At 42.3% G+C, this 27,985-nt stretch overlaps 5 protein-coding genes across 5 annotated transcripts; 2 read left to right on the forward strand and 3 right to left on the reverse strand.

The window, feature by feature from the left end:
* The first annotated feature begins 246 nt into the window (after positions 1–246).
* On the forward strand, positions 247–3,056 carry LOC108048916 (cysteine--tRNA ligase, cytoplasmic). The gene is made up of 6 exons (XM_017129870.2): positions 247–532; positions 604–1,093; positions 1,157–1,843; positions 1,901–2,045; positions 2,120–2,718; positions 2,777–3,056. Exons 1-6 carry the CDS (start codon positions 354–356, stop codon positions 2,900–2,902), a joined length of 2,226 nt encoding a protein of 741 aa, XP_016985359.1. The 5' UTR covers positions 247–353; the 3' UTR covers positions 2,903–3,056.
* Positions 3,051–5,821, reverse strand: LOC108048917 (exostosin-2). The gene is made up of 3 exons (XM_017129871.1): positions 4,262–5,821; positions 4,044–4,203; positions 3,051–3,988 (listed from the first exon to the last, which is right to left on the reverse strand). The coding sequence occupies exons 1-3, from the start codon at positions 5,751–5,753 to the stop codon at positions 3,487–3,489; spliced, it is 2,154 nt and encodes a 717-aa protein (XP_016985360.1). The 5' UTR covers positions 5,754–5,821; the 3' UTR covers positions 3,051–3,486.
* Positions 5,822–5,953: 132 nt separating this feature from the next.
* Positions 5,954–6,900, reverse strand: LOC108048883 (ATP synthase subunit s, mitochondrial). Its single transcript, XM_017129824.2, has one exon. The coding sequence runs from the start codon at positions 6,751–6,753 to the stop codon at positions 6,142–6,144; it is 612 nt and encodes a 203-aa protein (XP_016985313.1). The 5' UTR covers positions 6,754–6,900; the 3' UTR covers positions 5,954–6,141.
* Positions 6,901–7,641: 741 nt separating this feature from the next.
* Positions 7,642–27,901, forward strand: LOC108048888 (leucine-rich repeats and immunoglobulin-like domains protein 1). The gene is made up of 9 exons (XM_017129830.1): positions 7,642–8,544; positions 22,142–23,136; positions 23,825–23,896; positions 23,961–24,170; positions 24,234–24,377; positions 24,447–25,270; positions 25,326–25,685; positions 25,746–26,027; positions 26,089–27,901. Exons 2-9 carry the CDS (start codon positions 22,283–22,285, stop codon positions 27,231–27,233), a joined length of 3,891 nt encoding a protein of 1,296 aa, XP_016985319.1. The 5' UTR covers positions 7,642–8,544; positions 22,142–22,282; the 3' UTR covers positions 27,234–27,901.
* Positions 15,051–16,952, reverse strand: LOC108048890. The gene has a single exon (XM_017129833.2). The coding sequence runs from the start codon at positions 16,495–16,497 to the stop codon at positions 15,133–15,135; it is 1,365 nt and encodes a 454-aa protein (XP_016985322.1). The 5' UTR covers positions 16,498–16,952; the 3' UTR covers positions 15,051–15,132.
* Positions 27,902–27,985: the final 84 nt, after the last annotated feature.

Below are 27,985 nucleotides of genomic sequence, written 5' to 3' on the forward strand. Positions count from 1 at the left end.
AGTCTACTTAGGGGAAGTTTCTTATTCTTCCTCATTTAGAAAAATTGCCTAAATTTCTGATTAATTAGAAACATGGTTTTTATAAAATCATTCTTATGTTTTCTTTTTGAAAACATTCCAATTGCAGCTAAATAAACAAGTTCATCTGTAGATACACTATTAAATGCAATTCCCTTGTTCGACTAAAAAAACCGTTAAAAAGCTACTTAAGCCAGTGTGGCAACTCCGAGCGGCGTTGCCACGTGTCCGCAGACAGCTGTTGCTCATTCCAGAGCTGATGAAACTTTGCCGCATTGCAAGTGCAGAGGAGATTGGATTGACTGTTTAGACGTACACAGACACACAACAAGATAATGTCGAAACGTGGGCAACCGGCGTGGCAAGCTCCCAAGGCGGCGGAGCGACCGAAGCTAAAGCTGTTTAACAGTCTTACCCGCCAGAAGGAGGAGTTTGTGCCGCTGGACGGGAACAATGTAACGTGGTATAGCTGCGGACCCACTGTCTACGACGCTTCCCACATGGGGCATGCCAGGTTGGTCTCAATTAGTGCGCCACATCATCACGGGTATATCTTATCACATTTCGACCACTCCCACTCCACAGATCTTACATTTCCTTCGACATTCTGCGGCGCATTCTGGCCAACTATTTCGGCTACAACATTCACTATGTGATGAACATCACGGACATCGACGACAAGATCATCCGGCGGGCGCGGCAGAACCATCTCTTCGAGGAATACGCGAGTGAGGCAGCAAAGTTCCCTCTGGATCAGCTGTTGGGCCAGCAGAAGGAGGTGCTCGTGCGATTCCAGGACACGTGCGCCAAGAACACGGATCCCGACAAGAAGGTTATGCTAGACAAAACCCTGCAACGCATGAATGATGCCGTGGAGGGCCTAACCAAAGCCGTTTCCAAGGGAGTGGAGCAGGAGATCTCCGAGAAGCGTCAGCATTACCTAAACGAAGCCAAGGACCCCATCTCCGATTGGTTGGATTCCCAGAAAGGAGCCCAGATCAATGACAATGCTGTGTTCGAGGCTCTGCCACGCTACTGGGAAGACCAGTTCCACAACGACATGAAATCGTTGAATGTGAGTCATTCGTAGAAGTCATTAACTTTTAAATGAATCATTTCCCAATTTAATATTTCACAGATTCTGCCGCCAGATGTTTTAACAAGGGTTTCGGAATATGTGCCGCAGATCGTCACCTTCATCCAAAAGATCATTGATAACGGATTAGCCTATGCAGCCAACAACTCTGTTTACTTCGATGTAAATGGCTTCGACAAGAGGGAGAAGCACCACTATGCCAAGTTGGTGCCCGAGGCTTATGGCGACACCAAATCCCTGCAAGAGGGCGAAGGCGATCTGTCCGTGGCTGAGGATCGCCTTTCTGAGAAGCGTTCGGCGAACGACTTTGCCTTGTGGAAGGCAAGCAAAGCTGGAGAACCTTGGTGGGATAGTCCGTGGGGCAAGGGACGGCCCGGCTGGCACATCGAGTGCTCGGCCATGGCCTCGGATATTTTTGGCCCAACATTTGATATACACACTGGCGGAGTGGACTTGAAGTTTCCCCATCACGATAACGAGTTGGCTCAATCGGAGGCGGCTTTTAACGAGGCCGAGTGGGTCAAGTACTTCCTGCACACAGGCCACCTAACCATCGCCGGCTGCAAGATGTCCAAGTCGCTGAAGAACTTTGTGACCATCCAGGAAGCGCTCAAGAAGCACTCAGCCACCCAGCTGCGACTGGCGTTCCTGCTGCACTCGTGGAAGGACACACTCGACTACTCGGAGAACACTATGGAAATGGCCACGCAGTACGAAAAGTTCCTCAACGTAAGGCGGGCTTAATATAAGGTTAAATAAGGATTCAATATAAATTTTTGCCCGCAGGAGTTCTTCCTGAATGTCAAGGATCTGACCCGACACGTGCTCTCCGAAGAGCAGAGAAGGCAATTTGATGCATGGACAGAAGTAGAGGCGGCTTTGCAAAAGAAGTTCGCTAGTTCCCAAGTCCAGGTGCATGCAGCTCTCTGTGGTATGTATAAAGAATAAGGAAATTATCAGTAGTATACAAATTTTCCAAATTATATCTTCCGTCTTATCTTGCAGATAACATTGACACTCGTAGCGCCCTTGACGCCATCCGCGAGCTGGTATCGGCCTCCAATGTTTACATTCGGGACAATAAAGCTCGGCTCAACAGTCTGCTGCTGCGTAATGTAGCCACTTACATCACGGACCTCCTACACGTTTTTGGCGCTATCTCCGGACCCCGTGGTGGCATTGGGTTCCCCGTCAGTAGTGGCTCAGGATCGCAAGCAGCTGGCGCTGATCTGGAGACAACCGTGCTGCCTTATGTTCAGTCCTTGGCTGAATTCCGTAATTTGGTACGCGAGCAAGCCAAAACCCTGAAGGCCTTTGACATCCTAAAGCTCTGCGACGATCTGCGCGACAATGTGCTGCCCAATTTGGGTGTGCGACTGGAGGACAAGGATGGCGGAAAGTATGCTGTAAAGCTGGTTGACCGGGACTCACTTCTACGGGAGCGGGAGGCCAAGCTGGCCGCTGAGGCGGAGAAAGCAGCTGAGAAGGAGCGCAAGAAGCAGGCAGCTGCTGAGGCTGCGGCGGCGAAGGAAGCCCAGCGTCGTGTTAATCCCAAGGAAATGTTTCTCGGTGAAACGGAAAAGTACTCAGCATTCGATGAAAATGTAAGGCAGATTAATATAAACAATATGCACACTTGATAACATTTTGATCCAATTTCAGGGCCTGCCCACACTCGACAAAGAAGGCAAAGAGGTTAGCAAAGGCCAAATTAAGAAGCTGCAGAAACTCCAGCAGCAACAGGAGCAACGTTACAATGAGTATTTGGCATCCATTAAAGAAGCCTGAACTTAAGATCACTGCCACCATGTTAATGATATTAGCACAGCATTTTTCCAATCCAAAACATTTTCGCAGACCTTAAGATGTACAATTTACTTAATGCAAGAGATCAGTTCCCAGCTTGAAGCAGTCCATATAATAAAACTCTTTACGATAAGATCAACTTCTGTTATCTATTTACAGGCTAGTTCCAGTATTTATAAATTATTTTCGATTTGAAAACAAAAATTAAGTCTACTTAATATCTCCCAATTTAAAAGTATTTTTTAAATAAATAATTTTCTACATACAAAAAAGTACAGTGAGGACATAAATCCAGTTTAAAATTTCTCTAAAACAGTAATAACTATTTCCGCATCGATGCGAATTCAAATTAAATATTCATTGATTTGGAATACAATTTTGAAGTCGAACATAAGTAAAACCAGAACCGCCTCTATCTGTTTTTATATGTTTAGCGATATGATAATCCTATGAAATATTCGACTGCAACATAAGTTTTCCGTTAAAGGAGTTGAGCGCAATTCCCACAAGTCTTTGGTATATCTCCTTAGATTCCATTGGAATATTGAGCTCTCAGTTTCGGCCCTTTACAAACTACCAATGTCGTTGTAGCGCTTCAACTTGTCTGGGAAATTGTCCCGGAACAATACCGGATCCGCTCTGAACTCCACCGTGCGCAGCGGCATACGGCCGTAGATCTTTGAGAACCGATCGATGCAGGCCGAACGCTCCCGCATGTGATTCAGATCGGCGGAAAGCATTTCCGTATTAGTGCACTCCGGGCACTTGAACTTCTTTCGAGGAGTGACTTTAATGGGAGGATTATTGGTGATGTTGGCCACCAGGAAGTTCATCGCAATGTCTTCGCAGTTCATGTGTTCATCCACCCAATCCTTAATGTCTCCCGGCATGGCATGTGTGTACATATGGCTCCAGTACTTGTGATGGAAGGCGGCTCCAGTGAGTACCATTGATATTTGGTTCGTCCACTCCGATTCATAGTGCCAGCGCATTGTGACATTATCCCAGACATGGATGCGACTAGGGAAGCCCACAATGTGATCGGGAAACTCGCGCCATACTTCGTAACTTTAAAAGAAAAATTATTAGACAGGAAAATTAACTCATTACCAGTTCAATTTACCCAAAGTCCAACTCATCTGTTGTCAGCATGATGATGTCATCGTCTATGGTTAAAATAGCTTCAGTTTCGATTTCCGGATAAGGATAGAATCGGTTTGATAGCTTGTTCTCCTTGGTTTGCCGAATCTTCAAGGGCTTCGATATAGATGGAAATGTGGATACTATAAAGGAACAAGAAATAATAACTATACTGAAAAGGTATATTGCCAAAGAACTCACAGTGTGGCGGTGACTTCTTCTGGTTGTTCCAAATCACCAAAATGCTTTGCAAAGAGGGCACTACTGCCAATTTCTGGATCAGCAGAAAGAGACTCTCCACGCGATCGTAGGTGAGGATGACGGCGGTAAATCCCTGTGACTTTGGCGCCAGCGAAGGCAGGAAAAGGGGATTGAAGGTGGAACGGGCATTGGTGTCGATGGCATTCCACTGGCGACTGCTGCGGGCACGCAGCGGAAAGATGCGACTCTCGAGCACCTCAAGCGCCGTCAGCGTCACTGTTTTCAGATCCTTAAAGTACTTAGAGTACAGCCACTGAACCTGCTTTTGCATCTCAACGATTTTGACACTCGATATAGCCTTTAGCTTCTGCATCACGGAATGTAGTTCGCTTTCGCGTATACGAACCGAGGCCAGTGACCAATCAATTACATCTTCAAAGGGCAGCACATAGTTGTCCACGGCAATCACGGGAATGCAATGCTGAGACATAATTTCCACCAGATCGGGCTGACCCATGCGAAGGCCTCGGCCCAGCAAGCAAAATTTGCCTCGTGAAAGCAGACGAGGATACTCCAGGGACCTATGGTGCTGCGACAGAGGGCAGCGCATGCCGAGGTCCAAGTTTTCGCAGGCTCCTACAAGGAGCAACTGTTCGCTGTGGGTTGAGGCCAACTCCCGCAGGTTCCTCAGGAACCGGGGAAGGATACTCAGCTGGGCGACTACCAAGAGAAACTTCCTCTGGGCTGTGGCATGGGCATGTTGCCGCACCACGCGCGGACTCCAGACAGGAATGGCGACATCGAAACCTGGGCGGTATGACCAAGAATCGAAGCCGCCGCCAAAGATTATGGCATTGTCCGTATTCACATCCAGCACTGTGTTGTAGGATGGGGCTCCCCCGGGAAGCATGTTGAAGATGATATGGTTGGCACCGCGATCCCAGAAGTCCAAGGAAGCCAGAGCAGCTCCCGCCAAGTGCTTGTCAAAGACATTCTGGTTCAGCAGATCCAGGCTGGGCAGGAAGAGGCACGCCTCGTTCGGATTCGAGGTGTAGTAGCGGCTCTTCAGCACCGCCTCCAGGATCTGGAAGTATTCGCTGGACAGGGTGGTGGCCACCTTGTCGCTCCGCTCGTCTACGAACTCCTGCAGCGGATAGATGTAGACCTTTAGGCGATCGTGCTCGCACTTGTAGATGTTCAGGCAGTCCCAAAAGGTGCAGTTCACATTTCGTGGCCGCTGCTCGCCCTCGGAATTCAGGGAGATCTCCTGGATGTGCTCCAGGTCCAGGATTAGCGTGTGCGAGTCCCTTTTTCCGTGGAAGAATCCTTCCCGAGGACTGTTGGACAAGTCCCACAGCAGGAAGCCCGCGCAAAGGGCCACAATCACCAGCAGGCCATAAGTCAGGCAGTTCAGGATCTGCTCCTTGGGATTGGAGTGCGAAATGGATCGTGGCTGGGTCGCAAAGTTAAGTAAATACTTTAACTTAGTCATTTTACTATTATTTTTTTCACATTTTGTCCTTCCTAAAAATAGTATGACCGCGCCTCGGTCAAAGGAAAATTCATAGATACGTTACATTGCCAGTGTTGTGAATGTAAAAATACATTTACCCAAAGAATTTGAATTTAGTAGTTTTTTTTTTTATAAAAGATTTTACTTACAAATATTAAACCAATTATAAAATTAAAAGGTATTTTTAAAGGATTGCTATAATTTTTATTGAGTTTTTGTAAGTATGAAGCTTCAAAACATAAAACTAAAAACGAGATGAGATTGATTATTTAGATCCAATGTCGAAGTTCAGCCTTTTCCAACACGTTTCTGACATTTCTATTTACAAATTTTGACCAAAACAACACGACAAATCACCATTGGCTGACTATTTTTTGGGCTTTAACGTAACGCCGAGCTTGGTGGCCTTGATGTCGCAGCTCGGAAGCTGGCTCTTCAGCTTGGCTGCCACCGCTGCCATGTTCTTCACGAATATCATGTCGAATATGACTAGTTGTCTCAGATTTTTGAGCTCCCCGATCACTGCGAGGCCGGAATCGGTGATGTTGTAACAGCCGGAAACCTGCAATCGCTCCAGTGAGTTGCTGATGTGATGCAGTCCCTCCAATCCATCGTTCTCCAGGTGCTTACAGTTGTGGAAGATGACCGTGTCGATGCTTTTGCAATCCTTTAAGTGCTCCAGTCCTATCTTCATGATGGAGGAATTCGAGGCGTCCACCACCTTGAGGCAAAACTGAGTGTTCTCCGCCGGCAGCGAGTTGTAATCCTTCCACAACCTGGTGGGACTATCCACAAATCGCACTCCGCCTCCGTTCTTAATGATCCACTCGGCGCACAGGCGGTTTGGTCCCACTTTTGCCAACCGTTCCGCGTCCACCTGGTTGAAGGCGACGGCAACATAGCCCCATATGCTCCGCTGGTCCTTTGGATCCTTCGGCAGCCATTGCGTTATTCTGGGGAGCTTACTCAATAATAACATTTCGGTTACTAACGGAACAGCTGTGGCCGTCCGCCGTTTTATAGCACTGTTTTGGGGGATGCCAGTTTTTCAATTTGGAAATACTTAAGCCGATTTGGAATTTAAAATTCATTTTTTAAAGATTATATTTGAGCACCATGTTATTTGACAAACATTGCAAATTTAAGGCAAGGCATTGTCATAAATAATTAAAATACTTCAAAATCAAAATCCAGCGACGGAAAAACATAAATATGAAGTTTAACTAGTAATAGATGTAAGAAAAAAGTTATTTAGAGATATATTTTATTTCTCAAAACATTACATATATCAGAGGCTTTTACTTTATTTGTCAGATATTAAGTCATGACTGATATTTATGATCACTTTTAAAATATAAATCAGTCAATGTCTTTTATTTTATGATTTGTATTTGCTGTGACTCCATTAGACGATTTTTTGGTGTTATTTAATTGCGATATCGTTACATGTTAAGTTATCATCCTCTAAAGAACTCGCGGTTTCTTGTATTTCGCAAGAGCGAAATAGTGCCAGAACTATTTCACTTCTAAAATTAAAAGGGCAAAAGACAACTTCAGAAGATATTGTCCCACTTTTGTATATTATTAATCTATCATTAATTCCCCCTAATATATTTATATATATTATTTTTCTTATAACCAAAAATAGTTTTGTTATTGGTAACGTAAAACAGCTTTTCAAATAATAACACAATTATTTTGGTATGTTATCAAATTCAAAACTATTATTGGTGCATTTTTTAGTATTAAGTATTGGTGGTATTTTTAGCCAAGTTCCCAACCACCAGATAGCTGGTTTTTCGGGATTTTGTAGTACATTTTGAATTGACATTTTCAAGAGATCGAGGTGTAAGTCAACGCTCAAGTTGCGGTCACTCTACGTTTAATTTTCACAGCCGCAGGTCGTTCGTTTCGTCGCGTAGCTGCTGACTTAAATTAATTAAGAACAAGAACGATTTGCCCCGTTTGGTAAATGATCAAAGCGTGCACCGCTGCACAGCCAATTCGAATCGGTTTCTGTATGCCAGACGCACTCGAAGCTGGAAAATCCACAACAATTCTAATGGCGTGTGCGTGAGAGCGAGATAGAGCCAACGTGTGTGTGAGCATAAAATCTCGGCAATAACAAAAAACATACATATGCTTGTGGCTTCGATTAAAACGCCAGCGAGCCTTTGTTGAAAGCCCCTGATAAGTGAACAAATCGCGGGCTTAGAACTGAAAACTGAGCGGCAGCAAACAAAATAGCAACAAATACCCCCGCCCCCGCTAAAAATCACGCATTACGTGCACTGTTGTTGTCAATGGTGTGCTAGTGTGGAGTCGCCCGTAAATGTGTGTGTGAGCTTGCCGCCACCGCAATTGAGGAAAAATACACCAATACTAGAAAAGCGAAATAAAAATAAGCTGTGCAAGTGTGCGTGCGCGTGTCGGTGACGTCGACGTCGGCATCGAACGTGTTAAAGTGACGAATAAACAAGCGGGAATCGGGAATTGGAAATAGGAATCATCATCATCACCGCAAGAGATAGACAAACAACAACAGACGGCCAAACATTTGTTCATTTCCTTCGCACATATGAATATGCATGTGTATACAATACGACGTACGTAATAGGTTGCCGCCGCAGACATTAAGGCTCTGTTCTGTCTCTGTCCCTCCTCCGCTGTGCCCCGTCTCTCTCTCGCCCGCTTGTTTACCTCGAACGCCCACCACCCACACGCCGAGATCCCCCGCCCACCGTTTGCCGTTCGCCGTCAATTTGAATAGGTGAGTAAATGCTGCATTCCGCCGCCTAATTAAGTTACAAATTGACTTTTGCCAAACTGTAGCTCAGCTCTCTTGTTTACCTGTTACTTTTTGATATTGTGTTCTATTTGTATAGCTTTAGTAGTATTTCCATATCTCTTACTATCTTCTACTTCTTTAACATTTACTATTTTAAACTGTTTCTTTATTCAATAACAACTCGCTTTTATCTTTCCTGTAAAGTAAAACATTAATAAATCAAATCACTTTCAACGGTAGAAAGTATTTACTTACTTAAGAATTATAAAACAGAAGAGTGTTAGAATGTTTAAATAAGTTAAATAATTGAGTAATTATAAATGACTAAACTTAAGTATTGCAAAGTATTTTATTAATAGAAAAATAAATGAGAGATCAGGCAGGTAAATTGTTTTATATTTTACAAGAATTAGCCTTCGCTAGAATATATCTATATTATTCCATTTTTAAAGAAACTGAATATTCCGATATTTTAAAATTCGTTCGAGGTACAGAAAATTAGTTCCAGAAGAAGTTGAAGTTACAAAATTTCGACTGTATATCTGTTTCTATTCTCAACTCCTGAGGCACCCAGCGGGGCCTATGCAAAAGATGAATGATATACAGCCCGGCATGTTAGATGATAAATGGCGCGCTATATTAAATGATTTATCTCGCTGACTCCCCGAAGCCCTCGCTCGAGTTCATTGTGCCCCCAGTTCTCCATCCTCCGGCCGCCCCCTCGAATGCTAATCTGCGGTATCGCACATTCAGATTTGTGGCGTAGATTTGAGTCGGAGGTAATGGCTGGCAGCGCAGCACACGTGCCTACAAAGCCACAGAGATCGCAATAAAGAACTCGGACAATTTAAGACTGGAAACGGCAAACTAAATTCCATCAATCAATTTGAAAACTTGAAAAATACTTAGAAATCCATCATGAATAGGTTCAGGAAGCCGTGTGATCTTTCGCTTACTTTTAAAGTAAGTTAAACTTAAATCTTGTTAGGTCTTTCTACTTTCTAATTTGGGGCTTGAGATGTAGTATCCAAAATCATTAAGCAAGAATAACCAGATAGTCAGACATGTCATGCAATACTATTTTATTTTATTTATACATATGGCAACAGGGCAAATTCAATATAAACGCATCCAGTATCTAGAGATTTCACCAATACCAATATCTAGCGGATATCCCCAACGTTGCTATTTATTTTTTATCCACAAGTTATTCCCATGCTGAGTCAACTGCAGTTTCCTCAATAACACAGTCCGAAGGTAGTTTTTTATTTCATTTGTATTTTAGTTTTTCGCTTGAACTAATCGTGGAATCATTTCCACTGTTTCTAATAACTTTCCAGCAGCAATTTAAAAAATGTTTTTTCATTCTGCTTTATTGTTTTCGAGCTGTGCCAGTTATTCCTCGCCCAGTTGGCCTCTATTGAATTGTTGCCATTTTTTCCAGATTCTGCTTTTTCCGTTTTCTAATTAGTTATAATTACACTTAATGCAATTTAGCTATGGGGTTCTGTTTCTGTGCCCACATTCGTGAGCTCCTCAGCTGGTTGTTCGTGCCGTTTCCATTTTTGCATTTATACATTTTAACATTGATGGGGGATTTTATGATTAGTGCAACTAGTTCGTGTTGTTGCATCTGACTGGTCTTTCTGTTACAAGGGCCGTCCAAAGTCCGAAATCGGGAGGAGGCACCCCGGGGTGGGGACTCCGGGATTGGGCACACAAAAGCCCCGTCGGACACTAGGCGTTGATGCAATTTGTATTTGCGAGATCTTACTCGGCCCGATAAGTGAGTCTGGCGGCAGGAATTTCCCCGTCTCATTGGTTTTGGGTTTTAAGTTTTAGGTTTTTTGCCCCCGAGGCAGAAAATATCGAGATAATTTGGCCTCATGGCTTTCCTCCTCGTTTTTCTACTAATGGTTCTTAAGATAATTTCGTCCTACTTTGCATATTGCATTTAAAAACATGTATTTTTAGTGGGGAATATTGCGGACTCGAGAGGTTTATTCACCTTCAAGGAAGAGCTCCATTCTTTCTTTATTACCCAATAAAATGCCCGTTTAGAATAATGTACTAAAAAGCCATAGATTATTATTAACAATTAATGAGTATTAACAAATGTTGTTAAACTTATAACCATATATTAGAGATTTCGAATTTCATTTTTTTTCTCCATTGTAAGCAACATATTTTTTACAGCAATGAAGTTTATATAACCTCTTGAACTATGGAAAGACTGATATCCTCTTTGAGCTTTTTTTGTTTTAATTCTACTTTGAAGTGCACATGAAAGAAGTAGCAGAAAAAGCAAAATGGATCTGAAGCTTAGATTCAGTACCTGAGCATAATATATTATTAAGAATCCCCGGCCGAAAGCGAGGTGTGAATTCTAGCTAAACTCAGTATCACCTCTGCATCATATGCATATGAGCTGCAATTTCAGCCGTAGATTATATCAGGTGGTCTCATAAATAAATGCATTTAATGCTCCGCTGGGTCGGATGGAATGGGGTTCTTGGGTTGGGTTGGGTTTGTATGGCCTGGTGTTGGTGTTGGTGTTGGCTTGGCCCAGGGGAACTGCAATTGCCGCAGATGGCGAACCGATCCAAACCGAACCGAACCGAAAGTCTTGACCATGGCATGTCTCTTGTCTCACGAAAGCATCTCGCAATGATGGAGTCGGTGGAGGAAGCTAAAGCTACGGCTACACCGGCCGGCTCCTCATCATTAGCAATTTGAAATGCACTCGAAGTGTGGTGCGAGATCGGAGATGCCGGGGCTGAGAGTGTATCCAATTATTTCAGCATTTTATGGTGTAAATTTCCTTAAACCAAAACCATTTTTCAACTGAAACGAATCGCGGGGAGAACACACAAAAACCCAGGAAAGAGCTCAGGCAGAATAACGTATGCACCTTCCTCCATCCCCTGCCGCTCCCCCAGAATCCCCAAAAGACGAGAGGAGCAAAGCTCCACGGCAGCTACAAATCTTAAAAAGGCATCAAGATTATTGCACAGAAAAATTCTTTTCTTCACACCTCGACCAGACAACCCAACGTCGTCGTCTTCGCTCCTCAAAGGTCTGCCATGAAAAAAGAAATAAACGAAAAAAAAAAAATGAACAGAATAAGAAACTCAAAGAATTAAATGCGACTTCAAAGAAAGGTAAAACGGCAACAACATCAACAGCAAGCGGAGCACCAACAAGAAATATGGTCAAAACGAAGCTACGAGGGCCAACACCACCAACAATGGACATCATGTGCAACAACAATAAAAACCAATTTAAGCCGACGACCAAGCGAGCGACTTGAAGTGTGTGGCAGGAGTGTGGGGCATACACCATGGGGTGCAGTGAAAAAAACCCCTTATTTTACCAACATAACATACATCTTATGAAATGCTTAAAAGCATATTATTGCAATTTGATTCATATGTCAAGTGGAATTGGAATAAGAACTTTGTTTCTAAAGCGCAAGATATTAGAAAACTGATTGATAAACTCTGTAAACAATCAATAATAAATATGTCCCTAAAGAAGTACTTCTTGATATTACAATTTTTTAAAAACAAACATTTTAATGTAGTGAAAACTTCGTTTGTTCGTCTCAGTTATAAATTGTTGGTATTTTTTCTGAGTGTACATATAGTGTGGCTTGCGGAGGATTCCTCGTGGGCTTACCTTCTTGTCGGCTTTCGTTTAACTGACGTCCCGAACACCACTGAAAACAACAACCAAGGCAACGCATACACACAATCAGTTTCAGAAATCAGATTCGGTCGAAGTTGAATAGTTTTGCTGCTCGGAATTATGTGTACGTATGTTTTGTATCTACGTGCATGCGGGGTATCTTTGTGGCTGCCCGATCTATGCGGGAATTATCTGTTTGTCTCTTTGCGTTTGTGTGTGCTCCGTGCACAGCTGTAACTTTGAACTAGGGATTTCTCCAGGGTTTTCGGCTGGATCACTTTTCAAAAAGAGAAAAATAAAAACATGTACCCAACATGTCAAAGTCAATTTTCAGGAAAAGGGTTTCTCGGTTAAATGCAAATGAAGAACTAGGGTTGACATATTTAAGAGATCTCAAAGATAAGATCAATATAAAACACTCCCCCATTTAGTCAAGTTCACATTTTAAAATTTGATTGCTTAGAATAAGAGAGGAGTAATAGAGTATTTTTTAAAATGTTGGCCATAAAAGAATATAATTTCCGAACACGCACAGTTCTATTACATTGTTTTTTCTTTTTTTTATGCTTACTGATTTTGCTTCATTCACAGAAAACTAAATCCTCGGATGAATAGCTTATTATTCTAGAAACTATTCAGATTCACAATAAGGTTTCACCATGAATAACAATATCTGGGCATAAAGGACATTCCAAAAAGTCAAGCTCATGATCTATTATCCCATTATTACTAATCCCAAGTACTTTTCACCTTTTCCACACAGACACACACCCTCCTAATTCCCAAAGTGGCAAAAACTCCAAAAGGGCAACAGAATCCGCTTAAAAGAATTGAGAGGAAAAACCCGAAACGAATCCCAATCAAAAGACCTTCGTTGCCAGAAACAGATGCTCCCTTCTAACACGCACACATTGGAATACCTTGAACATACCTTATACATATATTTGACCGATCATATCCAGTAACAATGCAAGTGAAATCCCAGAATCTCTTCCTCTTTCTGCCCGGTTCTGCAGTTGTTGCTGCTTTTGGCTGCTCCGTCTTTGGAAAACGAGGCCCAATCCAGTTTTCTGTTGTTGTTTTTCTGCTCTGCAGCTCCCTGCAGATCTTCAGTTGATTTCGTTTTGGCTTTTGGTTCCTGGAGTTTTTCAGAATTTCGTGCTGTGCCCCTGCCGCTTTTGTTCCTCTTGTTCTTGTTGTTGTTGTTGCCTTTGTGTTTTTATTTTTTCTTCACACCTTCGAAAAGGCAGCCAAACTGAAATTTCAACGTTGACTGGAAATCCAATTCAATTCCCAATGGCGGCCCCACTGCAGGAGAGTGTGGAAGCGAGATGGGCAGTGGCGAAAGAACGAGAGGGAGATATGCGCGGAGTGTGGCAGGGAGGGGGGGATTCTTCCCACAGCCGGTTTTTGGTGTTGGTGTCGCGCTTGGTTTTCTCACTTGGCCCGAACCGAAGCTGCCGGCCTTTTGTATTTCGTAGGCCGCGTTCTGGGACCTCGACGACTGACAGCTCCAAAGCCCTGCGTTCTTTATTATTTTGTTTTTTTAAATCTCTTTTTTTATGTACCAGGTACTCAGTAAAGTACAAGAGGTATATTGCCTGGGTGAATGAGATCGTTTTATTAAAAGGATTCAATATAATCAGGCACAGTAAACAGAAGAGACCTTCATGAACCTCATATATGTTTAATAGTAACAACTAGTCAAGTCCAAAGCAGTTTAAGTAAAAACTGCATTAGATCTCTTGGATTAAAATAGCTACAAAATCAAATACCGCTGTTAAACCTTACAAAAATTCACGCCAAACGGCTAAATATACACACAGTTTATATATCTCCTAGTTTAATTTAAAGTACATCAGTTACACAAAGTTTATATATCTCTTAGTTTAATAGTACTTTAGTTAGGCCCTTGTTAAAAACAAAACAAAAACTTGTAGCTTTTCTCTTATAAACTGATTACAGGGCATCGTAAAGTCGCTTTATTAACCCGTATCATTCCTGCATGATTCTTCATAAATAAGTCTTCTTTTGCAGGATCGCTTTTTATTTTCTCTCGTTTCACTAAGATCTCTTGACAGTCGACTCAATGTGCGCATTTTTCTTTCCTTCTCGCCGGCTTTTATTTTTCTCATTTTGCTGCTTGAATGGAATACAATTTGACATGCTTGGGATTTTCATGCGAGCACAAAAAATCGAAAATTATTTCCGCCGAAGATTAATTTTGAATGCGCTGCTTGAGCTCCTCCTGCGGCTTTCTGCTTTTATCTGATACCCAGATACTCGAATATACGAGCAGCTTAAGTCTGGGGGATTACAAGTTGCCGTTTTGGTTCAAGGTGAGAGATCGCGCTTTGAGTGCCCGTGTCTCCATCGTGACACTATCTGGAAATACGTGTGTACTTCGTTAGTCCGGCGAGGCCTCCGAGTTTGACAAACACAATAATACAGCGTACAAAACTGTAGTATCAGGGCTGAGTTTGTTTATCACCTGGCTGATAGCCGCCCAGTTCGGAAGCCTTTCTGTTTATGTGACTTCAGCGGGTAAAATTGTGCAAGTCTGTCACTCGTTCTCAGGTGATATCATCGCCGAACACATCGTAAAGGCTTTTCTGGGAAATCAGTTGATGCAGGATAAGATTAGTGACGCACAATTGGGGCAGAGTGGCGGAAAAGCATAACAAAAAGACGTGTGTACTTTTATAATCTTATTAGTATTTAGTATTAATAGTCAACATAACTCTTATTTAAAATGAAAAGGTACAAAAATTTTGATTTTAAAATAATAATGATGGTACAGCTACTGACAAATACATATAGTTTGTCTTTTAGGATCTGTGATATTTTTAACATGCAATTTCAACTATTTCTTATAACGAAAGTTTAATTTCTTGATGTGGCAGAAGATTTCTTTGCAGTATTTTTCTTAGAGTCAGCTGCGCGACGAGGTCCTGCAGTCCCCAAGTTTCGTCGAGTGTTTTTATTTTGCGATTTCTGCTGCTTCCGGAAGGCAGCGCCAAGTTCCAAATCTTCGGTTACGTTGCTGAGTTTATAAAGCTTTCCATTTATTTCGGCGCACTCAAAGTATGGTGGAAACACCCTAGTTTTGCACTTGCAACATTTCTGAGACTCACGTTGAATAGCTAGCTTTTTTTTAAGCTGTGGCTCCTTTTTCGACATAGGTTGATCTTTATCCTTCTTTAAACTGGCTTCCAAAGATTCTCTCTTGCATTTAAGTTCTTGAATTCGCGCACTTCTCCTCAGCAGAGGTGGTTCTTTCGCCTTTTTCGGAGTATTTAATGATTCTAAATCTATTACTGATAAATCTCTCTGTAAGGGATGCGATGAAATCTTTATAGAATTCTTCTTTAAAAGTCCTATTTGACGTGGTCCAGCAGTTCCTAGTTTTCGACGACTTCTTTGGTGCTGTTGTTTTTGCTGTCGCTCTCGAAAAACTAATCCAAGTTTCATGTTTTCAGAAATGTCTTTTAGTTTATCAAACTTTTTGTCTATATCCGAATATTCGAAACGATCAGACTTGCTTCGTGATGGCTGCATATTAACAAGACTACCTAGGTTTTGCTCCTTAGGATTGGTTTCCTCGGGTATCTTGAGTCTCTCCTCTATATTTTGAATACGCTCATTCCTACGAGGCACCTCTTTTTCAGGCAATCCCTCATTGGGAATTGGTGGACTTGCAACCATACAGTTAATTGGATCCTTGGGTTGTCTTGCTCGACGAGGTCTAGAAGTTCCCAAGTTGGGGCGCTGTATTTGGCTAAGCGACTTCTGCTGGTGCCTCCTGAAAGAAGTGCCTGCTTCCATGTCGTCTGACAGATCGCCTAGTTTATAAAGCTTTCCATTTATATCTGCACATTCGAAGTACATGGGCGGTGGGGAGAACCTTTTAGTTTTGCAGTTGCGACTGGTCGGAATCGTAAGTCTCGCAGATCGACTAGATTTAGATGTGGGTTGCTCTTGGATCGCCATGGATTGCATGCTCCGTTTTTCTATTTGGTTTTTAATCCGTTCGCTTCTACGAAGCACTGGTCTCACGGAATTAAATTTGGGTACTTCAGATCGCTTATTTACCCTTATTTTTGAAGTATTTCCATTGGAAAAAATTACTGCTGAATTGCTCAGTGATTGGTTTTCAAAAGTATATCCATTTGTGTTATCATAGTTATTCTTTATTGCCAAATTTTCCGGTAAAATATCATTTTTGCTTATGCTGTATAATTCGAACATCTCCTTTGTTGTAGTATATTGTAACTTTTCTGTAATATATTTCTAAATAAGAGGTCACCGAGCTTGTGCTGAAATAAGATGTCAAGGGTTCTAGGTTTTTCAGGTAATTTGTTGGCTACAATGTTTTAATAGCAATAAAGTAAAATATTGAAAGACCCACACAAGTAGGATTTCTAGGAAAACTCATATACACCTGACTGCTGCCCACCACACCCCAAAAAGAATAGATATGGATAGGATATAATATTTGGCATATGATATCACACGCTTCGTTCTTATCATAGAAAAGCAACAACAAGGTGCAACAACACCGTAAGCATTTGTTGTGCTTTATTTATTCTGCATTTATGTGCCTTAGACCAATCAAGCAAAACGGTTTATCATTGAAGCGATAAAAAAGACGTTAATTTATTATACACACATACATCGACGCACTTGAATGTATACTATATATATACAGAAACCTACCGAAGCAAGAAGAAAATAATAATAATAACAATAAATGTTTACTAATTGCGCAAAATTGAACTTGAAAATGTGAAATGAGTAAATACACGAGTCAACAAACTTATAAAGTGAGTTCTTTGTCTATCTGTCAATATCTTGAGCCCAGTAAAGCGTTATTAGCCGGCAAAAGACTCTAGTGAAATCTTTGTTACTGCAACACAATTGTTTTCCCATTTTAAAAAGGTTAAAAATACAATTTTTAGACTTTATAAAACATTAATAATACATTTAAAATAGGAATTAATAAGGTCATAAATTAGGACATGCAATATGTCATTTCTACAGTTAAAACTTTCATACTTTTAATAAAAAGTGTTCTTTAATTATTTTAAATTGAAGATTGTTTTTCCGCTGGAAAAGATGTTCAAGTGACTACTGAATTTCGCTCGAGTTAACAGGAAACTCGGCTTTTTTTGGTTGGATTAACAGCAAAAGTTGGCCTGTAAAATGAACAAAAAGCGCGCAATTATAAACTATATATTTTTTTTTAGTTATTTAATTAGCGGGCCCAGGCTGAGAGGCTGAATAATACGTATACATGCGGGTATAGAACGACGTCTCTCGTATCTAGAGTGGAAAATTAATGGCTACAAAATTAAATTTATATTTACGAAAAAAAAGAAATAAAAAAACAGAAGAGTGGCAAAAACAACAGCTACAGCAACAACAACGGACCTGGGCTGCCAGACAGCCTGGCAATTTTGTTTCTTATTGGATTTTTATTCGAGCTCGCGCTTGTTTCTCTGTGTGTGTGCAAAATTTATGTTGCTATTTGCGTTGCGGTGACTGCGCTGCCAACAGCGCTGCCTCTTATCGTGGGTTCTAGTTGTTGTTCTTGTTTCTAGTTGGCTGCTGGCACGTTACCTAATTAGTTGCCGCAGACAGCGCGACGTTTTTACCTTTAATGTGGTACATGCATATATACACAAATCTATAGTGGTGTGCGGTCGCTTTGACGTAACACATTACGACAATGTGAGGCAGCGACGTTGGCGTCGACTGCACGCGATTTCCGTTCTCTGCCCACGCACATCATTGCACACATCACCACAGTGACAGCGCAGCAACAGAGACGTCGGCAGAGAAAACTTAGCAGAAAAGATACAAATACAAAGACCACAAATAAACACGCGACAAAGCGCAGCTTCAAACGTTTTGTCCTCCTCTTGCTTCTGCATTTGGCTTTGTCTTTCGAGCTGTTACAGTGGGACAAAGAAGTAATGTACTTTTAAAACATTAAATTCAAAAGTTAACTGAGTCAATTCATGCAAAACACCACTTTGGCTTATAGTTGCTAGCTACGAAAGATCTGTCATAAATAAAAGTCTTATGTTATGATTCAATGTTGAGGTCCTTCTTGATTTAAAGATAGGTATTAAAAATTACAAAGGGTGTATAAACAAATATTTTAAATCTTCACACTTTTCATAAGTTTCACATATTTGTTTGTTTTAAATAAAAGGATTAAGCTTTCTATCTTTTAAGACAAAACCAGTTCACGCTTGCCAAGAATTTTTTTTATAAAATTGAAATATAACAGTTCCAGTTTTAATAGCTTTAACATAATTGATCAAAAATGAGCACACTTATTCCACGGTGCCTTGGGTTTTGGCAGCATCGCATCGCCTGAGTTGCAGCTGCTCGACGACCCCACTTCACCCCACCCCACCCACTGCTTGCCACACCGCCACCTCCACCCCCACCCCCATTTTTCACCTAAATTTTCCGACCGCCCACTGGCGGAGCTTTAGTTGTTTTTGCTTTTTGACTCTGTTTTTTCTTGCCTGGCTTTTTTTATATACCCGCCAACGACAGCGAGAAGAAAAAACACTTGAACAAATGCAACAGTCAGCTTATTCACAATAATATTGTGTATGGTATATTTTTATTCGTTTGGCAAAGGTAATAAACAAGATAAATCGAAAAACAAAATACAAGACAGACAAACCATTTGGGCGAACCAAAACGCTTTCGTAAAGCAAAAAGAAAAGCAAAAAAGCCATGACAAAAAGCTGTGGGCGACAACAACAAGTCGAGTGAAAAAGTCTGTACAAAATTACCAATTTAAATGTTAAAATCAAATACAAATCGACGTCTGAGACAAAAGCCACTAAAAACTAAGTCAAATAAAAATGCAGGCACGGCATTTAGTGAAGTAAAATGCTAATAAAGAAGTAGGAATAGGTATGTATACCCGAATGCACAGATACGATAATTATATAAACAACGAAAACTGATTGTCGATGTCGTTCTTAATGATCATCAGAAGATACACACGTTGATCATGACTATACGGGGATATGTATATGCGTGTAGCATAAACATATGTGTGGCTGGAACTGGGACCATTGTATACACATATCAATGGGTGTATTATCATATCATCATCGCCAACGGACAGGCGACAACGTCGACATTTTGTCGTTTTTATAAGAAGACAATACCCGGGGCCGAGCGTTATCTAATAAATTGTGAGGGAGTTGACAACGGATGACCGACAAAAAAAAAAAAGAAAAAACCGACTGAACACTGAAAAATTAAACAAAAAACAGGCAACGAAATCTGCATTTGGTCGTAAATTTTTTGGTTGTCTGTAAGCTGTCCGAAAATGAGTTCAGAGTGAAAGCCCTCGAGAGATGGTTTCAGGCGGCGTGGGTTTTTCCCTCAAATCCCCGGCTTTAACCTTTTTCGGTGTAAACAGAACCCGGGCTTATCAATATGCGAATTAGCCGCTGATTATGCATGCAAATCGATTCAAAATGGTGGCACATCGGTGGGCAGAGGAAATTAGCGCTCTCTGCTGATTGGTGTGTGAAAATTGAGCCACAAGATCGGAAGATAGCCCCCAGATAATGATTTAATGGCCCGCATCATGCTTAGGATGTTCGGGCTTCATCAAAGTGCTGATCGATAGGTGCGAAATCGTTCGTATTGTTGGGATGATGATCGATAGCCTTACACCCGCTTGCTTTCCCAAATTTGCAGAGCTTAAGAGGGGTCAAATTTATCAAAATTACTTAAGGTCCGAATTCTTTTTTGAAACAATAAACTTTATCTTAGTTGGTAATCCCTTAATTGAACTTTTCCAATAATGATTTTATTAGTGATTTGACACTAAATTAAATAGTAGTTGACCAAAGATTTATTATTAAGGACAATCTTAATATAGATGCTAAGAACTAGAGAAATATTTGTTCAAAGTAAACTTCCTGAATTAATATTTACCTACAGCAACTTATCCGTTTTAAATGACCAATTTCCTGCTTGCGAAGATTTTATGAATCCAAAGGTAAACCCTTTGATTAGTTCAAGTTTTTACCACCACAATCGAAGCAATTTCTCTGGGCCAGGCACTTGCCCAGTCCAATATTTACCCCAAACGATCTGAACAAATATCAACAAATATAAACATTTCCCTCTGTAGATACCGCGATCGAAGACAGTGCAAACCTATTGATTAGATAATTGCAGAGGGCTGTAAAAAACAATAAATGTAGAACGGGAAAACGTGCGACAATCTTCAGATACAGATAGGCAGATACGAGCCTTCGTTCCAAATTGGGGCCAAGTCTGCGTCTTCGTCTTCGTCTTCGACTGAAACTAATCAAAGCCTCTTCACTTCGGACACTTGAGTTTTTCCCTGGCCAACGAGTAGCCTACTATATATAGACAAAGCGAGTGTAGCAGACATGGAGCTGTGAGAAATGTGGAGAAAACTCTTTGAAGAAAATCTTGAGACCAAAGTAAGCGGTTGCCGTTGCTCTTTTTATTTGATTTCATTACGCTTCGGTTTTTGTTGCCTCCGTTTGCGTGTTACTAAATTTGGTTGTCTGGGCATTTTTACGCGTGTGTGCCTGTGTTTGTGCCAGACCATTTTTAGTAGCCTGTCTATATATGTACGTAGCATATACTATATGGTATGGTATTGTATGCCAAGTCTGCTGAGCTGCGGTAATTGCCGAGTATTTTCTTTAATTCGTTGCCAGCTGCCCTTTTTTGTGGGTGTCTCTATGGCCCGTTGGTGGGAAAGTGCTCCAGCATTCAGTGTCCGGGCACCGAAAAGGTGATAGTGCCTAGTGCCTAGAGCTCGCAAACTGCGCAGCATCCGTCCATTCTTTATCTCCCCGCCGTACTGTCACCGAATTTAGCGAGCTTTGGACTCACCCAACGCCCTCTACATTTATTCGAAATAAAAGCTGCACACGCTGCACAATTCTGGAGCAAGATGAAGACATTACGTCTGATTTCTGAATTCTGAATGCCTCCTGGGGCCCCGCAGTCCCCCAGTCGTCGTCGCCACGGTGATGATGATGATGTTTTGCTGTTTTCGCAGCCAGCAAAGCGCTCGTTTTATTTTGTTTTGTTTGCATTATAAAATCGTTGGCTCTGCGCGTTTTTTTCGCACAAAACATCCGGTCGTATTTTAATTTAATGAGTATATATTCTCTGCTCGGCCAGAGACACTGGCACTTTCTGCACAATTATTATTTATATTTATAAAGCATGCAAATTTATATACATTTGAGCTCAAACGTTGTGGAACGCAACTAACACTAAAAGTTCTGAGGGGTTTCTTTATGTTGACAGCTATTAAAATGATTTTTAAGAGCTTCTTAATTATAATTTGGTTGATTTTTAAATTACATTTTCAGTTTAATTGATCCAACATTTTTCAAAAATAATATTTAGTACAACAGTTTTTGGGAAAAGGACTTTCTTTACATTAAATGGATTATTAAATGTATCTCAATTTTCGAAGGAAGATACTCTTACTATTTTTGAAATCCGCTTTTACCTTTTTTTTACTTGATTTCGGAGCTTGAAAACAATAAAAGTTTAGCAATTAACAATTTTGTCAACTTTTCAGATGATTTAATTCAGTGATTTTAATCATTGGTCTAAGTTTACTTTCTAATTTTAATATTCTCTAAACATTCTACGAGCCATTTAAAACCCAATATTAAATAACATACATACATACTTAGACAACTCTTCTCTCCTTAATTTAAGGTATAGGCAATTATTTAATTATATTTATGTTGTTGTAAAATATTAAATAACGCCTTCTCCTTATTTCCTCTGTGGAAAGCAACCTTAACTCAAATCTGATCGTTTTGATTGATCTCCCTTTTTGCAGGCATCATGCTCGGGATCGCAGAGCTCCCGGTTGGCGGAAGAAGCTTTCCAACACTGGCGGACGCCGAGTGACATTCGCAGGAAATAAACGGCACTTTCTTAATGCCTCTTGGAAATCAACGAATTTAACAAAAGCCGCAAAATGCACGTTTCGGCCATAAAAGTCGGCTCAAAAATGGGGGAGGCGAATGATGATATCGCCTTAGTCGCCAGTAATCATCGAATATGCAACATGAAAACAAGTAGGAGCTGCGAACTAACGAGCGATGGCAATGGCAAATTTTTAATGTCATGGCGACGACGTCGGCGACGCAACAATAATAATGATAATTGCAATTATACTACAACCGATGATTTCAATAAAATCAATAAATTGCTGCTAATTACGTACATGCTGCTGATAACAGCGGCCACAATTTGTCAAAGCGCCGCCCAGTCGCCGTCATCATCGAATGGAAATGGAGGAGGATCCGGATCCACGGGGGGATCCCCCCTGAGTGCCTTCCTCAAATCCGGCGGCGCCTCCTACAATCAACAGTTGCCGCAGCAGCAACTCTTTGCCATGCTGACCAGGAACGGAGCTTCGTCGGGAGGATCGGGCTCGGGATCGGGCGGAGGAAACCGGGGCTATACCAACGCAAGGCAGCACTTTATGGCCCTCAACGAGGACGACTCGGATGCCGACGTGGACGAAGAGGACATGGCTGCACTCCACTACCCACTGGCCGCCTCACATCCCCCGGCCCCAGCTCAGATATCCTCGTCCTCTTTTGCCATCCAATCGGCATCGCTGGAGACGAATGGATTCGTGGCCGACGATGGCGGGCAGTACGAGCAGGCCCAAAAAGCACTGGAGGCAGCTGCCGCGTCTGCAAAAGCTAATAATAGGTACAACATCGACTGCCCCAAGGACTGCAAGTGCCTTAATGTCCTCTTCGACTGCGACAAACTGCATCTGGAACGGGTGCCCGTCTTGCCCAGCTACGTGCAAACTCTGTAAGTATATAATGGGAAGATGAACCATGACTTGATGAAGTCCTTAAGTATTAAATAAAAACATGTTCTTAAGGACATGGATCATAATCCAGGGAGACATCTAAAATCTGTGAAAATTTTTAAGCCAGACAGTATAAAACTGCACAAATCAATGTTTTTTTGAATAGGCACTGTTTTGCTTTTCCATAAACTTTAACGTTGTCCATTTTGTCAATTTTTTAAGATTAATTATAACATTTTATCTTGTTGTCCACATAAGTGTTTTTTATTCCAAATCTTGAGTAAACAACTTAAGAATAGTTTTTTCTATACAGTGATTATGTTCCGCAAATATTCATATCCAACAAAAAAAAAGGCTAATGGTGGAGTTTGCAACGTTTGGGAATATTTAAATCTATATAATCCTGGGGGATGAAATGGCAAGCCACCCCCTCAGATAGACTGCGAATAGAAATTGCAGAGTGGCACAACCCTCAACATCGACATTTGCCCTCAATTTTTCCTTTATTTTCGGGGGGTTGCGATTTTATCGTCCCGCTTTTAATCAATTTAATGCATGGCTAAATTATGCAAACGCAGTTCGCTTGCTATCAGTAGTTTTTCATCAATAATTGTGACATAATTGAGGTGCATTCGACAAGCCAACGATTTTTAAAATGTAATCAATTCGTTTCTATCTATTCCACAGGCATTTGGCTAACAACAAACTGAATGACACAACCGTCCTGGAGATTCGCAATCTGTCCAATCTAACAAAAGTGTAAGTGGTGCTTGGGTTTACTATAATAATACTTTTTAATTAATTGAATTTATATTTACTTTAGGTCTTTAAAGCGGAATTTATTGGAAGTGATACCCAAATTCACTGGTCTCAGTAGTCTTAAACACTTGGTATTGGCCAACAATCATATTACCAGCATCTCCAACGAAGCTCTGGCAGCGCTGCCTTTGCTAAGAACGTTGGATCTGTCCCGGAATCAGCTACACACCATCGAGGTTAACTCTTTTCCGAAGCCCAATAGTCTAGTTCATTTGTAAGTTGTTGGACAATTCTTTAATCCAAGCAATTATCTAATGCATTTGACTTGTATCCATAGAATACTCAGCTTCAATGAGATAGCCAATGTGAATGAGCACTCGTTTGCGGCTTTGAATAACCTCACAGACCTGGAACTGAACAATAATCGCCTCAGCTCTCTGCCCTTGGGGGTGTTTCAGAATTTAAACAGACTGAAGAAGCTGTAAGTTGTAATAAGCACAGAGATCCCATTTAATATTTATATTAATAATGCCACTATTCCGTTTTGCAGAGCTCTGAACTTCAACCAACTGGAGATCAACTGGTCCACGTTTCGTGGTCTTATTTCGATGAAAAATCTTCAACTGAAGTCAAATAAAATCCGAGCGCTGCAGGACGGCGTTTTCCATGTGATGCATAACATCGAGACCATTGATCTGGCCATGAACCAGATCAGTTCGCTTTCCCGACAGGGTCTCTTTAACCTGACCAAGTTGCGCCACCTTAACCTGTCGGTTAATGCCATATCGCGCATTGAGTTGGACACCTGGGAGTTCACACAGTCGCTGGAGATGTTGGACCTCTCGAACAACGTCATTACCGAGTTTAAACCCCAGCACTTGGACTGTCTGCATCGCCTGAAAACGCTCAACCTGGCCCACAACCGACTGCAATATCTGCAGGAGAACACCTTTGACTGTGTGAAGAATCTGGAGGAGTTGAATTTGCGTCGCAATCGCTTGTCCTGGATTATCGAGGACCAGAGTGCGGCGGCTCCATTTAAAGCTCTTCGCAAGCTGCGACGCCTAGATTTGCATGGCAATAATCTAAAGCAGATAAGCAGCAAGGCGATGAGTGGCCTAAACAACCTGGAAATACTCAATCTGGGATCAAATGCCCTGGCCAGCATCCAGCTTAATGCCTTTGAGCACATGCTCCGACTGAATAAGTTGGTTTTCAAATCGTTGAACTTCATATGCGACTGCGATCTGATCTGGTTCCAGCAGTGGCTCAAGAATCGATTTCCCCATCAGGCAGAACATGCGGTCTGTGGCTATCCGGATCATCTATTAGATCGTCATTTGAAGTCCCTAACTGGTTCGGAGTTGGTTTGCGGTAAGTTTATTTAAGTGATGCTTGGATTAGTTAATCCTAATTTTCTTTATTTCAGTGGACTCGCCGAAGCCGAGGCTGGAACAGGAGCCAGACAACATGCTGGCCGTGAATGGAGCCAACATCACTCTGCAGTGCATAGCCAGTTCTCCGACAGCGGCTTCCCTGGCCGCCGCCGATGAGCTGAAGATCAAGTGGCGCCACGACAATCAGCATGTCCAGGAGCGCGCCTTAGCACTTCACGATGGTTCCAGCACGGAGACGCAGATCCATCACGACCCGGGCACCAATCAGACCTCCATCTACGGCTACCTGAAGCTAACAAATGTAACATACGAAAGCGCTGGACGCTATCAGTGCGTGGTATCGAATGCCTTTGGAACCACTTATGCGGAGAAGTTTAAGATATCCATAGGAAGTAAGATCACTTTACTACTCTGAAATCTATTTATACTAATCTTTTTATTTGTACGCCCAGTTCATCCAACCTTCCGGCAAGTGCCCTCCAATCTGACACTGGACGCCGGGGAAACGGCTCGGTTAGTGTGCTCGGCCAGTGGAGACCCCACTCCAGAGATTGCGCTGCAAAAGTTCGGCGGCAGTGAATTCCCAGCAGCCACCGAGCGCCGGCTGCAGGTAATACGCGAGGAAAATGCCTTCCTGATAACCAACGCCAAGCCCATAGACTCTGGCATATACACGTGCACAGCAGTGAGTGCTGCGGGCGAGATAAAGGTCAATGCCACGCTCGTGGTGAATGGTGAGTTATTGCTAACTTTTTGTTTAGACTTTTACTAATGTTTCTCCTTTCTAATACGCAGACAAACCTCAGCCCAGCATTCCCTTGGTGCACCAGGAGGTGGTTGTGGGTCGCACCTGCGTGCTGCAGTGTCTCAGTGAAACAGCGAATGCAGACTTTGAGCTAGAGCATTCACACCGCGAGTGGTTTAAGGAGAACAAGCCTATACACATCTCGCCAACGGCCCCGGATGGAGATCGCTACTATTTCTCAAATAACAAGGAGTTGTTGGTGATCCTCAATGCCCAGTCCACCGATGCCGGACACTTCCGCTGCGAGATAACGGATAATTCGCGCACCTTTACACTGCAGTCGGAGTTGGTCGTAGTCAAGGAGAATCTCAATTGGGATGTACTGCTGATGGGTATAATTATGCTAACCGTCATCTGCGTCGTGGTGGACTGCTGCATCATTTGGTGCACTTTGCGCTACCAGAAGAGGAAGCTGCGCATGAGTCTGGCTGCCGATAGGTTGGCGGCTCGCACTCAGGCCAGTCTGCATTCCACGCTGGACAAGGATCAGACGCAGCTCACCACCCTGAATCGCACGCAACTGAGGCCGCACCAGTCGCAGTTAGTCCTCGATGGTGTTCCCACCCAGCAGCAGCAGACGCAGCTGAGGCCGCGCAGTCTAGCCGATCTGGGTTGTGGCAATGGCGAGGTGACCCACAGTCGCCTCATCGTGACTACGACCCCGTCCTACGAACAGCGGTGCCTGGAGCAGGGTCTAACCCTTAGTTACCTGCAACAGACCGACTTGGAGGCTCAGCAGGATCATCTGTCCAGCAAGGACTCGGGCACCGGCTCAGATGCGGCCGTCAAGCGCAGCCTGGAGGACTTTGTGGTGGCCATGCCCAGGCACAAGCATCACACGGACGACGAGGAGGAGGAAGAGGATGACGTCAACGACCTGCAGTACGCGCCCACCAGGGCTTTCGGCATCTCCCAGTACGACGACATGGAGCTGTACGAGCTGAATCATGCTGCGGCCGAGCAGCAGCACTTCCTGCAGAACAACAATCACAACTACGACGGTGGCGGGGGTGGGTGTGGCGATGTTGGCGGGGTGGACGGAGCGGTACCCAAGGTGCTGCCACGCAAGTGCAGCGCCGGAGCCAGCGGCAGCAACTACAACTCCATCCAAAATTTCACCATAGCGGACATTTGAATGGCAGCTAAACCAAATGATGATCAGGATCAAATACCAAAAACTGGCGGCTGCCCCGTAGCCCCAACCGCAACCCGCCCCCAAAACGAACAAAGACTGTTTAAATCGTAATTATAATTTGTAGACGGTGGCCCAGACTTTTTGACTGGCCACGACCGCAGTGCAGGCGGCCTTATCGATGCCTTTGCTAAGGAAATAGGACAGCTAGAGAAACATACCAGTGTCTTCGTAATTTATGAAATTAATCGTTAGAATCGATTTTGTGTAACTCGTAACTTGTAACACCTAACATTTGATAATCCCTATCATATATTTATAATTTTCTTTCGCTTGTGATATTATTTATTATTTTGATTGCCCGAGTTTTAGGCGTAACATATTCACCCCTGTATATATCACCTAGGGTTTAATTGTAGTTCGTACCTAGTTTTGTAAGTCGAAGCACACTCGATGATCAAATGGTTGCCAGAAAATCGGCTATGACAACAGCTCCAAACGAGTGGGAGCGTATCTTTAATGGATATTTTGCAGTTATTTTTTGCTTTTATTTAACTTTTCGGTTGAATTTGAAATTAGTTTGCCTTATGATTGGCCTTGACAAAGTATGAACGGAAACATTATAAGAGAAAGTCAAAATATTTAATAAAATTATGCATTATTCCAATATATATATGGGATTTGTAGTTTATATTAAAAGTGGTTAATTTATAATCTGTTTGATTTTTTAATCAGACCTATTTTCAATTGCTTAA

This window comes from Drosophila rhopaloa, unplaced genomic scaffold (assembly GCF_018152115.1).
Source record: "Drosophila rhopaloa isolate 14029-0021.01 unplaced genomic scaffold, ASM1815211v1 contig_115, whole genome shotgun sequence".
Lineage (NCBI taxonomy): Eukaryota > Metazoa > Arthropoda > Insecta > Diptera > Drosophilidae > Drosophila > Drosophila rhopaloa.

Bases quoted from the DNA above. Each gene is read 5' to 3' on its own strand.
- LOC108048890 (XM_017129833.2), bottom strand. From the start codon at position 16,497: ATGTTCGAATTATACAGCATAAGCAAAAATGATATTTTACCGGAAAAT.
- LOC108048883 (XM_017129824.2), bottom strand. From the start codon at position 6,753: ATGTTATTATTGAGTAAGCTCCCCAGAATAACGCAATGGCTGCCGAAG.
- LOC108048916 (XM_017129870.2), top strand. From the start codon at position 354: ATGTCGAAACGTGGGCAACCGGCGTGGCAAGCTCCCAAGGCGGCGGAG. The intron at 533-603 runs GTTGGTCTCAAT...CCCACTCCACAG, and splicing joins TCCCACATGGGGCATGCCAG to ATCTTACATTTCCTTCGACA. The intron at 1,094-1,156 runs GTGAGTCATTCG...AATATTTCACAG, and splicing joins ACGACATGAAATCGTTGAAT to ATTCTGCCGCCAGATGTTTT.
- LOC108048888 (XM_017129830.1), top strand. From the start codon at position 22,283: ATGCACGTTTCGGCCATAAAAGTCGGCTCAAAAATGGGGGAGGCGAAT. The intron at 23,137-23,824 runs GTAAGTATATAA...TCTATTCCACAG, and splicing joins CCCAGCTACGTGCAAACTCT to GCATTTGGCTAACAACAAAC. The intron at 25,271-25,325 runs GTAAGTTTATTT...TCTTTATTTCAG, and splicing joins TGGTTCGGAGTTGGTTTGCG to TGGACTCGCCGAAGCCGAGG.
- LOC108048917 (XM_017129871.1), bottom strand. From the start codon at position 5,753: ATGACTAAGTTAAAGTATTTACTTAACTTTGCGACCCAGCCACGATCC. The intron at 4,204-4,261 runs GTGAGTTCTTTG...GTTCCTTTATAG, and splicing joins GAAGAAGTCACCGCCACACT to TATCCACATTTCCATCTATA. The intron at 3,989-4,043 runs GTAAATTGAACT...TTTCTTTTAAAG, and splicing joins ACAGATGAGTTGGACTTTGG to TTACGAAGTATGGCGCGAGT.